The sequence below is a fragment of the Oryza glaberrima genome, chromosome 2 (assembly GCF_000147395.1).
Source record: "Oryza glaberrima chromosome 2, OglaRS2, whole genome shotgun sequence".
Classification (NCBI taxonomy): domain Eukaryota; kingdom Viridiplantae; phylum Streptophyta; class Magnoliopsida; order Poales; family Poaceae; genus Oryza; species Oryza glaberrima.
Window position 1 is genome coordinate 25,109,734 of NC_068327.1, and position 15,124 is coordinate 25,124,857.

General features: G+C 45.0%; 1 protein-coding gene across 1 annotated transcript; it reads right to left on the reverse strand.

The window, feature by feature from the left end:
* Positions 1–1,344: 1,344 nt before the first annotated feature.
* Positions 1,345–4,595, reverse strand: LOC127764349 (protein YABBY 4). The gene is made up of 7 exons (XM_052289219.1): positions 3,891–4,595; positions 3,536–3,712; positions 3,198–3,384; positions 2,658–2,706; positions 2,453–2,528; positions 2,083–2,154; positions 1,345–1,881 (listed from the first exon to the last, which is right to left on the reverse strand). The coding sequence occupies exons 1-7, from the start codon at positions 4,002–4,004 to the stop codon at positions 1,786–1,788; spliced, it is 771 nt and encodes a 256-aa protein (XP_052145179.1). The 5' UTR covers positions 4,005–4,595; the 3' UTR covers positions 1,345–1,785.
* Between the last annotated feature and the right edge of the window lie 10,529 nt (positions 4,596–15,124).

Below are 15,124 nucleotides of genomic sequence, written 5' to 3' on the forward strand. Positions count from 1 at the left end.
CCATTTTAACTATTTGTGTCCTTTCTATATTGAAGTAGCAGTAGCACGGAGGCAAAGGCAGAGGGTGGAAGGGGACGATTGTTTGCTTTGCAGGTCAAGCAGTCCGTTCTTGAAGCAACAACAAACAATAAATAGAATACACAACATTAAGATGATCACCGCTCCAATCGTAGTCGTCCTCTAGGTTCTGGTTTGCGAGCGTGAGTTGTCACATGCAACATGGACGAGGCATTTAGAGGGTTGGGAAGATGGCATCACTACTACCACCATTGATGTGTCAAAATACTTTCAGAGGTTAGTTTCTGATGTAGACGTTGTCAAAAATCCAGCCACCATGGCTAAGCTGAGATCTAACCAAAACAACACTCCATTGATTTTTCGTTACTTTCGAACAAAACAATTTAAGATGCACATTTTGAGAGCGCACCCACAGTAATCATGATGAAATATCAGAAGAAATCAAGAATACTATAAAAATTAGGGTGCCAAGTCAAACCAGTATGTGCATTATTTTATTTGGTCAATAATGAATATATTTATGGACTACGATAAAATTTTGAAAGAAATCTAATGTAACTACAACGTAATATAATGGTAATGTAATTATACAATGGACGAAATATTGGAAGTTTTTCTCTTGATTTTTGATCGACGAAAATTTAGCAAATCCTTATATTGAGATTGACGAAAATTTTCATATAACTAAATTATAGGTTGTTATATTTTAATAATTCGAGCTAAGGCATGCAAGTTCAATTAATTTATTTTAAACCAATATCTTTGCGTACCAAGGTCCAAAATACTACTCCATACATTCCTTTATATTTTGTTGTGTCTTCAGCTAGCAATTTAAGGATGAAACTACTCCATACATTCCTTTATATTTATCTCTGTTCGTACTCATCATGGACCGCTAAAAACTTTTAAATGGTTAGATTATGATAAATGAAAATTTAAATTAAATTTATGTTTAGTATGTAATACACTTTGATAAGATTCATCTAGTTAAGTATTTAGATTTTTTAAGAAAAAAGATAAATGATCAAAGTTTAAATATGAACAATGCTTATATTAGCGACGACAAATATAAAGGAACAGATATATATAGTAATTAACCAATGTCGTGGTAGTCGATTATATATCTGGCAAGGGATTTTTGTAACTATCATAGACAGAGTGTAAAAGTTTTTTTTAGTTGAAGGAATCAAAGAAGTTATATTATTGTCTTTTTGAAATTTTACAAATTTATTTGCCAAAATCTTAGCACTAAGCACTTAATCTCATAACGAATGTATGGTGATAAAAACCCAAAACATTTTCTATTGAAGAAAAGCACATGAAATATTAAAGAAAGCAACGCATGCATGCATGGGTTTCTAGAATTTATATTGCTAGATGATGTTCATGAGTTCGTAATTAAGACACGTCTTTTGGGACACAATCAGGCAACGGTCTCTACACTCTACAGGTGAATAGGGAGTACGAAGATAGTCCTGAAAGAAAGAAAGGATAAAAAAATAAAGAAGGAAAAGAAAAGAGAAAAACAGGGAAAAAAGTCTCTACGAGGAATATGGTTATAAGAATAAACCTAGGCACTCAACAGGATTCCCCATCTCTCTTCTACACACTCAGAAGTACTCTAATTAAGCAACACACATGATATTAAGAGATGATGATCTGATGCTAATTAAACCCTTGCTATATAGCTAGAATGGCGCCACACATGAGAGCGAGCTAGGGCCACCACCAAGAATTCGGTGCTTGCGGCCGCTTTGCCAAAGCTCGCTAGAACGGAGTGACGCCCATGTTTGCGGCTGCAGCGGCGGCGGCGGCTGCCGCAGCATACAGGCTATCCTTGAGAAGAATGTCTTCAGAACCATCCTGAAAATCACGACACAGGAAGCGGCTACAGATGAATTGCTCGCAAAGCACTAAAGTAAATAAGAGCAGTGCATATGCAGTGTTTGCCGGGTGGGTCTGAATTCTGATAAGGCTATATGAGTGTTCAGGTTACACAGATAACTAGGTTATGCTTGTGTCTCCCATAGTAGTATACGTTAATTCTCTCGGGATTCTGGTTACCTGAGGCTTGAAGGTCTTCTTGAACCCCTGATCCGGCATGAGGCCAAAATGGATGTGAGGGAAATGGGCCCACTGATTGCAAGCACAAGGAAAGTAAAGCCAAAGCAAAGGCAGGTTTGGATCAGTAAAGGAGATCGAAACAAATCCGAACGAACCCTAGCTATAGCAGCTGTGGGGCTAAAAGCTCCCAGAAACCACAGCCGCTTGCTCTCGGCATCTCGCAAGCGGCCGGGCACAAGCTGCCGCTGTGTCCGTGCTGACAATGTAAGGTGTCCAGTCAAATCAAGACACGCGAACAGCTAGCATCAAGCTAGATACTACAGGATGAGTAGGAGTTCATTAATGCGCGGATCAGACGAAGAAAGTTTACATTCTTTGCGGCTGCACTGAACGCCTCCCGGTGGCTGATGTCCGGGTTGCCGGCCTTGATCCGCTGGATCTCATCCCTGTGTAGCAATTCATTATCAGCGGAATTAATTTTTTTTACGAGATGATACCACGAATACTGATTAACCAAAGCTCAAAGGAGGATCCATCAGTTTTAATTAGGCAGAAGGTTTATAGAGAAATCTTACTTGATGAACCGGTTGTACGCAGATGGGACTCTCTGACGCTTCTCCGGAGCTGCAAAAGTTTTGGATCAGACAGCATCCGAGGAAACATGGACAAATGGGTAAGCTCACCTAAGCTATCAGTATACATGCTGTCTGCAAATACTGACCGGATCGATCGAAGCATGGGCTTACATGGCCCTGCCACAACAAGACATGATCGCATGCCTTGTTGATCTGTACTATCATTTCTAGTGCTGAGGAGCGTTCTTCAAGTGAATATAGTACATATTAATTTCACACACTCGAAAGAAACACTGGATTGGAATTTGAAATTCAACACGTACACTAGTACACTAATGTGTGCATATATGCCTAAGTAGGAGCTATAAGTAGCTAATTAACCCCTCTTAGCAAGCTTTCTGTTCTTAAACCTCCCAAACAACGGTGAATAAGCAACAAGCTAGCAGGAGAACACACTGTGGTGCATAAGTACCTTTGACTACAAAATTCTAGCGTTTCAAAGAAAGAACACCAAGCTTGTAGTAGTAGTACTGTACTTACGCCTGTTCGCGGACGCCGGGGCGTTCTTTGGCAGCTCAGGCTCTTGCTGCACAGGCTTCGCCGGAGGCATTTGCATTGCCGGCGCGTTGCTGGCGCAGCTGCTGCTGCTGCGGCCCGTGATGCTGCTCAGGCTGGCGCTCGCGGCCTGCTCCATCAGTAGGCTCGGCGTCTGGAACGCCACCTCGTCCTACACCGGAAATTACACAGTCACAACCATGAGAGCTAAACGTCAGTATGAATATAATGTATGATTCTCAGCTGAGCACCTCACTAAAACGTGAGAGCTAGCATGGGAGAATTTGAGAGAGATATATAGAGCAAGTTAGGTGGGTACATACCAAGAGGCCATGGGGGGAGGTGGGGGAGAGCAAGGAAGGGCCGAAGTGGAGCTGGTTGGCCGGCGCCGGCGCCGGCGCAGGGAGCAGGAGGCCGCGGAGGTTGACGGAGAGCAGGTTGGCGCAGTGGCCGCACCGCACCGTCACCGTCTTGAACAGGCTGCTGCACGGCACGCCGACCTGCGTGGAGATCGAAGTTGGGCACGGGGACTCACAGGTTAGTCATGCATCAAGAGAAACAAAAGATCGATCAAAACAAGAAACGAACTAACAAACGAAGAATTAATGCTAAGAAGCTCTGAAGCTAGCGCGCTGTCGGTAGGTAGGTGGCTAGCTCGATCGGCGCCACAGCACGTACGGCGAGGATGGTGTCGCAGCAGTTGCAGTGCACGTAGCAGAGCTGCTCGGTGGGGGACGGCGCCGCGAGGTGGTCCAGTGGGAAGACAGCCGACGACGAGGACGAGGACGACATGATGAGGACGACGACGAAGACGAAGACGAAGACGACGGCCAGCCGAATCCCCACACCTGCAGGCTGTGGCTGTCGATCGATCGACAAGAGAGGCAGTACTGTGGCTGGCTTGCTTCTTTCTTCGATCGAGCTACGCAATGGCCTTATAATCTGGCACAGCGCAGGATCAGAAGGGAAATTTTACACGAGTGGCCGGAGGAGAGGGGGTAGCCACCAGAGATATCCTTTTGGTCCCCTTTGATGTGATGAGGTGATTAGATGGCTGGCTGGCTTCCGATTTGATGGACCTGCCCGATTCGAGAAAGCCTCGGATCTGTCGTTGTTCCTGATTTGAAAGCCAAAACAACAAACAACCACAACTAACTACTACTACAAGTCTACAACTGCATGTGGATTTTGCCGCGAGCAAAGAGGGAAAGGCAGAGGTGGCGAGGAGGCAGCATGGGCGTGGCCGGAGGATATATTGGCCCTGGACAAAAGGGCTATGGGGGCGCGCGAGATGGGAAAGAGATCCACTAGATAGCTAGCTCCTACTCCAGCTAGCTAGAGAAAGATAGAAAGAGAGAGAGAGAGAGATAGGGAGACTGTGTGAGAGAGCCCTGGGTGGCTAGTGTGTATGAGCGAGATGGGGGCATATGCAGGCAAAGTATAGTACGTATTGCTCTACCGGCCGGGCTCTGCATGTCCCCGCGCAACAGTAGCCAGCGTGGGCGGCATCTCGCGGACACTGTTCGTGACTGAAAAGGGGAATGAGTGGTGGGGATCGCCCACGGGCCCCGGCCAAACTGTGGCGCGATGCGCCCGGTCTCCCTCTCCCTCCCCTCCCCTCTCCACGGGCGGACACGGGACACGCCTGGTTTGCCGTTCGATCGATCGCCACGCCCGCGCCCGCTCGAGAGTGTTACACGGAGCTACTGCTGTTTGGATGGAGGCTAACTTTGCTATAACTCGATTTGCCATAACTGTGGCAAGCCACACAAAGTGTGGCCAATAATTTGTTAGCCATAACTATGATAGACTTTGGGTAGCAAATAAGAGTATGACGTGTGGGCCAATGTGCTAGTAAAGTGTGGCTTGACTTAACTGCGACACGCAAATAAACACTAGCCTGAAAAATTATGGCGCGCCTAAGATTTGGTGTGGCAAACTAAGCCCACCAACCAGTGGCGGAACCAGGATCTTCGGACGACTAGGGCCCAAATTAAAGGCTAAAACTTGCCATGACAAATGTGCAACAATCACATTTGGTTCTAGCACAATACGATCTTGCTTATTGTTACTAGCCATGGTTTCTGCTGAATTAGGCATTGGGATGGAGTCATTGGTTTCTTCCATTTCCTGAGTTGCCGGAGTGGATTCATTTGAGGACTGGACTTGATTTAATGATTTTATTGTCCTACTTCTCTTCATCTATGAATTCAAACCAAATCTAATTGAGTAATGTGATGTACTAAAGCAGTAAAGCTATAGGTTTGAGATTTCAGATTTGAGAACTGAGAAAGGAAGAAGAAAGAGAACAAAAAAAACCACTGACCTTCCACTCCCGCACGACCGCAAGCCGCCGCCGCACGCCGTTCGCCGCCACCACACGCCCGCACGGCCCGCCGTTCGCCGCCGCCACCACAAGCCCGCACACCGCCACCCTCCGTTCGCCGCCGCCACCACAAGCCCGCACGCCGCCGCCGCCGCCGCACGACCCGTACGCCTGCCCCGCCGCCGCACGTCGCCTCGCGCCTCCCCGCCAGCCGCCGCCCTATCGAGCGTCGCCGCGCCTCCTGTAGGGAGAGATCGAAGAGAGACCAAGAGACGGAGAGAGGCAAAGAGAGAGAGAGCACGATTCGGATTCAATTGGCACTCGGCACTGCAGGCTAGGGTTTTCACTGGTTAGTGGGCTAATGGGCTTCGGCGTTTGCTATTTCGTGGGTTGTTCGGTGGAGACGGCGTTTTTTTTGGAAGGCCGAGTGTAGGGCCGGCCTGCATACGAGTGGGGCTGGGCCAAGAATATATGAAAAAATCGGAAAAATCACAAGGTATAGGTATTAATTTTTTTTTTCACGAGTAGGGCCCGAGCCCAAGTTGCCCTAGGCCCAGCTCCGCCCCTGCCACCAACCAAACAGCCCGTACCGGGTCGTGTTCCTGGGCGCAATGATCAAGAGAGCTCTCGGCTTGCTATGTCGTGCCGTTCGTGGCCGTACGTGTAGAGATCAGTTGATTATTACGGCCGGCATGCTGACAACCGGGCCCTCGGCGGGCGAGCATGCATGCATGAACACAGGAGAGGGGGGGGGGGGGGGGGGGGTCATGCACTGTATGGAGAGGCAGAGCGGCACATGCGTATGAATGCATGCATGCCGCATGCGGCCGGGGCGGGGCAAGTAAAAGACGTACTGGATCAGTAAGTAAAATGCTTGCATACATATCTCGCGCGCGCCGTGGCATGCAGCTGGCAGCCGGACGCGGGGTATATCGATCCATGCATGTCCGTCCATCTTGTGACAAACGGAGTACTACACGCATTGCACATAGTCGCGCCGCGTGCTAGCTAGCCCCGCCCACGGTTGGTCTCTGATCTCTCCTTTTCGTGTGGCTTCATGCGCTGGACCCGGGCGGGCCGGAGAGTACTACTACCTGACCAGGGTGGTGCGAGTGCGACCAACAGGGTATCGCGTGGCGCGGTCGAGGGTTTGTTGCTGGTTGGTATGCGAATTTTTGCGGCATATATAATGCTCATATATTATGATGCCCGCATGCATGGCGCAGCCACGTATGACGTAGACGTATGCGACCAAGAAGAGTACGTACATCGGTATCGTCATAATTGATCTCCATCCGAGATAACTAAGAACAAGTTTAATAATAGAGCTCACTACTTATTACTACCTCCATCCTAAAATATTTGACGCCGTTGACTTTTTTTAAAAATATTTGACCGTTCGTCTTATTCAAAAAATTTAAGTAATTGTTAATTCTTTTTATATCATTTGATTTATTGTTAAATATACTTTTATGTATACATATAGTTTTACACATATCACAAAAGTTTTTGAATAAAACGAACGGTCAAACATGTTTAAAAAAATCAACGGTATCAAACATTTAGGGAAGGAGGGAGTATTAGTCAATATTAAAGCTAACATGTATAGTAGGTTGGCTATAAGGTTATCTTTATTTTCTTCATCCTCCCTCTTTTCATTACTATGAATTTAATGCATATTTCTTGGAACTTGTGTGTAGTTAGCTCTTTCATAAGAGACAACACTCACCACTTTTATTTATCTCTCTTTTCCACATAAGCATAAAACTTACTTATAGCCCACTATTATTCTTGCTCTAAAGCTGACAAGGACGCTGCATACTGGTTCCGATCGTTGCATGTGAAGGAAGATTTTCAGGTACGTATTCCTTACCAAATCTACTTGCTGCCCGAGAGAGGCCAGTATTCGATCGGTCCACTCAACTATGACCTTAGTTTGGTCCCTTTCACCACGAAACACAGTTTAATTTCTTTCGGTACCTAGACTCTTAAAATCGTCCATGTTTTATCAATATACGAGAGACCTAGATCGAATTGCCCATAAACTGAAGGGCTTTTTCGTAAAATTACCATAGCGCACTGTTCACCGCGGCTGCGCGCCTGAGGCGCCGGCCTTGAAGAGGTTAATATGATCTAAACCAAGGTGCACTGCTGGGAACTCGTCTTTAGTCCCGGTTTGCAACCCCTTTAATCCGGGGTTGTAAATTGGGACGCCTAATCCGGGGCTAAAGATGCCTACCAATTTGAACTAAAGATTTTTTTTTCTTTGTTTTTTATTGCTTGCATATTGATTTTCCCAAATCAAGTTGTTCCCTACATCTCCAAATCAAAGATTCACATATCACAGATAACATCAAATTTCAAATACATCACAAATTCTCAAAAAAAGAAATAATGAACATCAATTTTTGTTCTTCCTCCTGCCGCTGCCCGCCGCCCGCTGCTGGCCGACGTAGAGGGAGGAGTGGAGGAGGAGGAGGGGCCCCGGTGGCTCGGTGAGCCGTGGGCCGCCGCTTGCCACCTCCCCTCCGGCGGAGGGGAGGGCGCTGCCGCCTGCTATCCGCTGCGGGCCGACGTAGAGGGAGGAGGAGAAGATAAGGAGGACGAGTGAATTATAAGAAGGCGTGTGTGCGGCTGCCGATGCCGAGGAGATAAGGAAGAGAGAGAGTGAGATATGTCGATGACGTGGAGAGAGATATTTAGCCCCGATTGGTGATACCAATATTCGTGCCCTTCCTCTCGCGTCACTCTCCCCTTGGGCAGCTCGGGAGGCGACGACCCGGCCGCCCCCTCTCTCCCACCTCCCTCCTCTGCCTCGCCACCGCCCGAGCGGCCGCCGGCAAAGCCGCGCGGCTGCAAGGATGACGGCGGCGGGGCTTCGCGCTTCACAAGCTCAGGCGGCTGGGGAACCCACCTGGGCGGTAGCGGTGGGGACCGCTAGATCGGGATGGTGACGGCGGTTGGTGATGGGGAAGGCGATGGCTAAGGGGTTGGCGACGACGATGGTCGGGGTGAGTGGCACCGGGGGGGGGGGGGGGGGGTTTGTGGCCGATGGCAGTGGGGATGGCGACGATGGCAGGGGCGGCGGGGGTGGAGTCCGTGGATCCGGCGGCAACGCGCCAGGATCTGGCGGCAGCGCGGCAGACGGCCTGCCCCACGGCTGGCGTGGCTGGTGGTGGTGGTGAGGAGGATGGTCGGATCTGGCTCCAGATCTAGCGCGTCCTCAATCGGGTCGGGGTGGCATGGAATCCGGTCGTTGTGTAGGTGGTGTGCATAGTACAGGTACCTTCGGTGTGCAGGTGATATTTGGTGGCTTCCGCTGTGGATGCTATGGTTTTTGAGGGCTCCGAGGCGAAAGCCTTGCTCCGCTTCCAGTGCTAGCAACGGCGACGCCCTCGAGCGTCGTTCACCTTCTTGAAGGCATTGCTATTGGAGCCCACATTCAGCACCACTTTAAGGAGTTTCTCCCGGTGAAAACCTTAGATTAGTTAGGATCGGACGATGTCGTCGTTCTGTCGGCGTACCCTTCTTGAAGACTTCGTTTTAGGAGTTTTTTCCTTGTTGGACTGTTGCTCCTAGGATCAGTACGTCAATTAATGTTAGGGTTTTCGTCGGTTTTCCTTTAATTAATCATGATGTTATAAGGTTTTTGGTCCGGTTTTCTTTATAAACGGGATCAACTCTCTTCTTCTATAATAAATTGCAGGAACTCTCTGCCTGTCCCCTCGAAAAAAAACTAGAACTAAAGATCAAAAAGTACCCCTAGGCTTTTGAATCGGGACTAATGTGATTTTTGCCATCCGAGTAAAAATCAATTCTCTAGTAGTGGATGTTTTAATTAGATGATGAGGCGTCTACATAAAATTCATATGAGTGAAGAAGAGAGATGACATCAACATACCAATCAATAATAAACAATAACAAAACTAAAAAAAATACAACCTGTGTATACAGCAATGGGGAGAACGAGATGTGGTGGGGACTGGGGAGGAATGGTGGCAGCAGCTATTCTCAACGCCAGGCATCCCCAAGAAGTCCATAAATTAAAATCCCTCATCATCCTAGTAGTTTGGAACAATGGCCGGTGCAAGAGATACAAGGATCAAAAGCGGACATAGCTTGGGTCAAAAGCGGGAGCAACTAACCATATTGGAAGATATCACCTAATTAAGATCCCTGTTTTTGTCTTGTACATAGCCTTTTTGGCATTGATGTAATCTCCTTCCATATCGATACTTAAGTGACCTTGTACCCATAAAAAAAACACAACCTACATGTCAACATATTAATTTGCTTCTTCGTCCCTCGATATATCTTGCTAATCCTATATTTTTTATTTAAAATTACTAACGAGGATGGTACAAGCCGCCACTATCATTTATGAAAGCTTCCTCCTGTCTTATACTCTTACACTGGTGAAGAAGTGCTTTTTAAGTCCCAGTTTGTAATCTCCTGTAGTCCCGGTTTTCCAATCGGGACCACGAATCTGGGATTAAAGATCGCTATCTTTAATCCTGGTTCAAATAACCGGGACTAAAGATCAATCTTTAGTCCCGGTTGGTGTTACCAACCGGGATTAAAGATGGAGCATTTTAGTCACCAACCGGGAATAAATATATTTTTTCTTTTTTTCCTCTTTTTCATTGTTTTTAGCATTGAATATTGATTTCACACCATCCCTTAATCATGCCAAGAAATCCCAAATCCAAATCATCACATATCACAGAACATCTCCAAATCCTCAAATAGATATCTCCAAATACATCACAAACTCTTAAAAAAATTACATCACAAGTTCTAAAAAATATATCACAGATTCACATCACACACAAATCAAATATATCATAGGATAAATCATAAATTGTAAAAAAAAGCCGGCCGGCCACTGCCTCCTCCCCTCCATGCTGGCCGGCCACCACCGTGCGGCCTCCCGCGCCGCCGGCTGGCCCGCCGTCTTCTTCGCTATGAATGGAAGGAAAAAAAGGAAAGAGAAGGCTAGGAGTTAGAGATAAGGAAAGAGATAAGAAGTTAGAGAGGAAAAAAGAGATAGAGGGAGGAGTTTGTTGTGTGGACGGGAAAAGGATCGTGTACTAGGGATTATATAGTGTGTTTTGATTTTTATTCCCGGTTAGTAACATCAACCGGAACTAAAAATAGGTTTTTAGTCCCGGTTGTTACTAACTGGGACTAAAGATCTTAGGGCCCTGACACGGCCTGACATGGAATCAACCGGGACTAAAGATAAACTTTAGTCCCGGTTGGAGATGATTTTTAGCCCTGGTTGGTAACAACAACCGGGACTAAAAATCATTTTTAGTCCCGGTTTTTATTGGAATTGGAACTATTGTGGATTTGGGTCGACCGACCAAAGATGGTTTCTCTACCAGTGTTATTTGGACGAGCTCACTATGCTTATTTTACTGGAAGTAGAAAGAAATCTAAACCGTTGATCTTATTTGATCGAATGATTCATATCCATTTATAATATATACCGTCCTAGTTAACGATAGTAGAAGCATGGAGGGGGATTGTTGTAAAAAAAAGTTACGATAGGAGTGTAATCGTCATTTAGCAGTAACTAAACTTCTCCTTTTTTTTTTAGCTTTTCCGATGGAATATGAGCGATGCCAACAAAATGGATAATTATAGATTGATTTAACCGGAAAAACATAAAAGATAAAGTAACTCATAGTCATTATATTAATAGATTACTATATGCAGTATAATATTATCATTAAAAAGCATCGAAGCATCGCTAGTAAAAAAGCATCGTAGCATCGCTCTTGGACTGGTTGTGGGCCATGGTGAACGAGTTGCTTGTATGAGGACACGACAGACATCGACGTGTTTGGCACTGTAGTAGTGTTTCGACAGAACAGTGCAACATAACTGTTCTCCATATATAAATAGGCCACCAAAATTTTACAACCCGTCGAAGGAGAACGTTTGATCCTTTGAGGAAGCTAGCCGAGTATTCAGAGAAATGGTAAAAGGCAAAACAATATGCGTACTCTAGTATATTATTAGTACTACTAGAACTAGTTTATTACTGCAGTGAAATTAAGTTGGCGCGACGGGTGATTCACGGTTTGGTTTTTCTTTTTTTTTTCTGAAAAAAAAACACTCTATATATATCAGGTATGCCCTCCCAAGCATATCTAGGCTATTTTAGCAAAGATTAAAAATAAAGAAAAACATTTTCTTTCAATTATCTCATTAGTTAAATTTTGAATTTGAGTCGCATTCTAACTTCCAGGCATGGTATAATTCCAGCCACAACCTTCCAGCAGGAATTTGGATTAACGGATAATTGGATGGATATACATGTTCGCGAGTTTCTAAACGATGGGATGTTTGTAAAAATATTCTATATATGAATTTCATATAGTATTATTTTAATATATTTATCAACTTTATAAAAGTTAATTTATTTTGTAAAAATATTCTTTCATTTATACCTTGAATAATTATAAAAAAATATTCAACTACATAATTAGCCTTTCAGAAAAAAAAAAGAAACCGTAGCAAAGCTTTATAGTTTAGTCACTGCTATAAATGACAATTATATCCCTTCACACCTTTTTATTTTGATAATGATGTCCCTTGACATTTCTATTATATACTGCTAACTGATGTGGTAATTCAAATAGATCTAAACCTTTCCATCAAATAAGATCACGGTTCAAATTGTTTTGTACTATCAGTGGAAAGCGTCGTAATGGTGTTCTAGCAGATAAATTAGCCTAAGACAAACATGTGATCATGAACAGTAAGCTGCACGCCGTAACTCCTGTTTACAACCTGACCAGAGCCGCGATCGATCGCGCGAACACGAGTTACCCGTGGTGAAAGGCCCACGGTAGGAAGGGTGGGTTCACTGCATGCGCTAGCTAGCAGCTAGCTGCCGTTGCTGCGGCCGATGTAGCCGTCGTTATTCCCGAGAGAGGCGGCCGCCGCGGCGCGGCCGGCAGCGCTCTGTAGCACAGGAGCAGGAGCAGGAGCAGCATGCATGCAAGCACAGGGCCGCGCGGCGCCAGAGGTTGGGGAGAGCGCGCGAGAGAGGGGAGATCGATCGATCGGAAAGAGAAGACGACGAGCGAGCGATCAGCGCGCACAGAAGAAAGAAACCCACGCGGACTCTGAGCCTCTGGGAGTCGCCTAGCGGATGGACCATGGAGAAGAAACGGATCGAAAGCCAAATTAGCCGAAGGAAAGTTGTGTGATCGATCATGGTCGATCGATGTGTGTGCAGCATGCATGACCACGTAGAGCTTTCATGACCAGGGCGATGGTAATCCCCAAATAGACATTTTCTCTACGGAACCAAATAACTAGTAAAAAATTGTACGACATACGTAATAGAATTTTGCTCCGGTCTAGAAAAATCAATTTCGATCGTTGAATCTAACTGAACAGGATAGGCATAGTTAGATTCAACGATCGAAAACGATTTGATACTGTGAGTTATTGACATCTCGAGATATTTTTTTATTGGACCGGAGCAAATCTCTATGTAATATGTTCACGAAGATTTGCATACATAGGATAAGTTATCTCAAGTCATATATGCAGTGTCTTTACATTGTTTTCTTTTTTTTATACAAGCTAGCTCTCCAATTCGCTGTCGAGCTGCTTGCTATACTATATACTCTATCGACAGACATCTCCTTCAATTCCTGTAGCCTTGTACGTTTACAGATGCGATAGATACCTTTGCTGTAGTGAAAGTGAAACGAGCTAGTACTAGCGCTCATATGAGATGAGGCGCATTGAATAGGGCAAGCAAGACGGGAGTGAATGTACAGAGGAGAGCTATTGCGGGGAGCAGGGCAAGGCAGCGGCAGTGCAGGGCATGCAATTATAAAGAAGGGAAGGCTTTTTCAGTACTTTTGCTGATTTGACCTCACACTATCCCATCAGCTCACCTCACCTCGCTCGCCAACAAAAGAGCCCAGCAGCAGTAGAGAGGGCAGAGATCCTCTATGCACACACAACACACTGCCTCGTCGCTCTCTTGCTACTCTCCTCTCTCTTTTCTCTTCCCAAAGGGTCCCTGCACTTTTAATTTCCTCAAATTCCGCTATTACTTTTCCTGCCGACTGCCGACCGGCTTGGTATCTTAGTACGTACTCCCTCCGTCCAAAAAAAGATAAACTCTGATTTCCGTATCCAACGTTTGACCGTCCGTCTTATTTAAAAAAATTATAAAAAAACTAAAAAGACAAGTCACGTATAAAATATTAATCATGTTTTATCATCTAACAACAGTAAAAATACAAATTATAAAATAATTTCATATAAAACGGACAGTCAAAGTTGGACACGGAAACCCAAAGTTTGCCTTTTTTGGAACGGATGGAGTACAGATGTACAGTGTGTTTTAAGGGGCTGTTTGGTTGGTTGCCACACTTTGCCACGCCACACTTTAGTCATGCCACAGTTTTTTAGGCATGTGTTTGGTTCGCTCCCGCAATTATGTTATGCCACACTTTCTTAACTTTGGGACCCACATGTTATGCTCTCAAATTTAAAGCTAAACATGCCACACTCGTGGCCAACTATTTCTAAGCCACATTTATGCCACCATGTCACAACTAGCCTAAACTTAGTTATGGCAAGGTTAGGCATCAACCAAACATCCCCTTACCGCCCTAGCGCTTATGGTTTTCTAGAGTACGTACTAGGAGTGTCGCTAGCTTAAGACATTTGTAACCGTATTCTGAAATAGTGTGTGGAAACTTTATTCCTATATTTATGGATGTATAGACTTTGATTGTTTCATGTTGATGTTGTTTTGTAGAAATATCAATATATATATACAAACTGTTTCATTCACACCCCATATAAGTTTGTGCACCATGCAATCTCACACGGTTTTCAAGATCATGTAATGATAACACAGTAGTACTTTTCATTTCAAAAGTTGTGCCTCAAGGTCTCGTGCAAGGAAAATGTTGTAGGAGTACTGGAGGAGTAATGACGAAGTACTCTACGTACGAGTAGTGTAGTACTAGTAAAATATAAACTTCATGTTACTGTAATTATTTTTCTAAATTACACAGTACACTATAGATACTCAAGGCATCCGCAATAGTTATTTATAGGCTCTCTACAAGAGATCTATGTCACCATATTTTTCTACTTGGAAGAGATTAAATGAAGAGAGAGAGAGCAAAGCTATCTACTAACCTGGAGATAGTCTATAGAGAAAAACGAGGCAATGGATTAGAGAGCTATAGATACCCATGTAGACATACCATTGAAGTGGTTTACTATTAATCTAGTCTATTGTTGAGATGTACATGTTTTATAGATAGCACCTTACTTTACCATTGCGGGTGCTCTCACAACGCACGCACACTCACCCTACCCCTATGAGCATATTTGAAGACTGGCCAGCAGATCCATCTGGAGATTAACGAAGTCACCACAGACATCTCGTTGTCGACGGGTATGTCGCCTACCATTGAAAGCACAAAGCCGTTACTCCAGGACCTAAGGTGCTACTGAGACTCTTGTAACCACTAGGCTACAGGGCTCTACTATGTTTATATAAGTAATCTTATACTCCCTCTATTCTAAAATA

What these genes read in the sequence shown, in the direction of transcription:
- LOC127764349 (XM_052289219.1), bottom strand. Translation starts at nt 4,004, where the DNA reads ATGTCGTCCTCGTCCTCGTCGTCGGCTGTCTTCCCACTGGACCACCTC. An exon ending in CCCGGCGTCCGCGAACAGGC is followed by an intron (nt 2,707 to 3,197) that starts GTAAGTACAGTA and finishes AAACTTTTGCAG; the next exon opens with CTCCGGAGAAGCGTCAGAGA. An exon ending in AGAAGACCTTCAAGCCTCAG is followed by an intron (nt 1,882 to 2,082) that starts GTAACCAGAATC and finishes CGTGATTTTCAG; the next exon opens with GATGGTTCTGAAGACATTCT.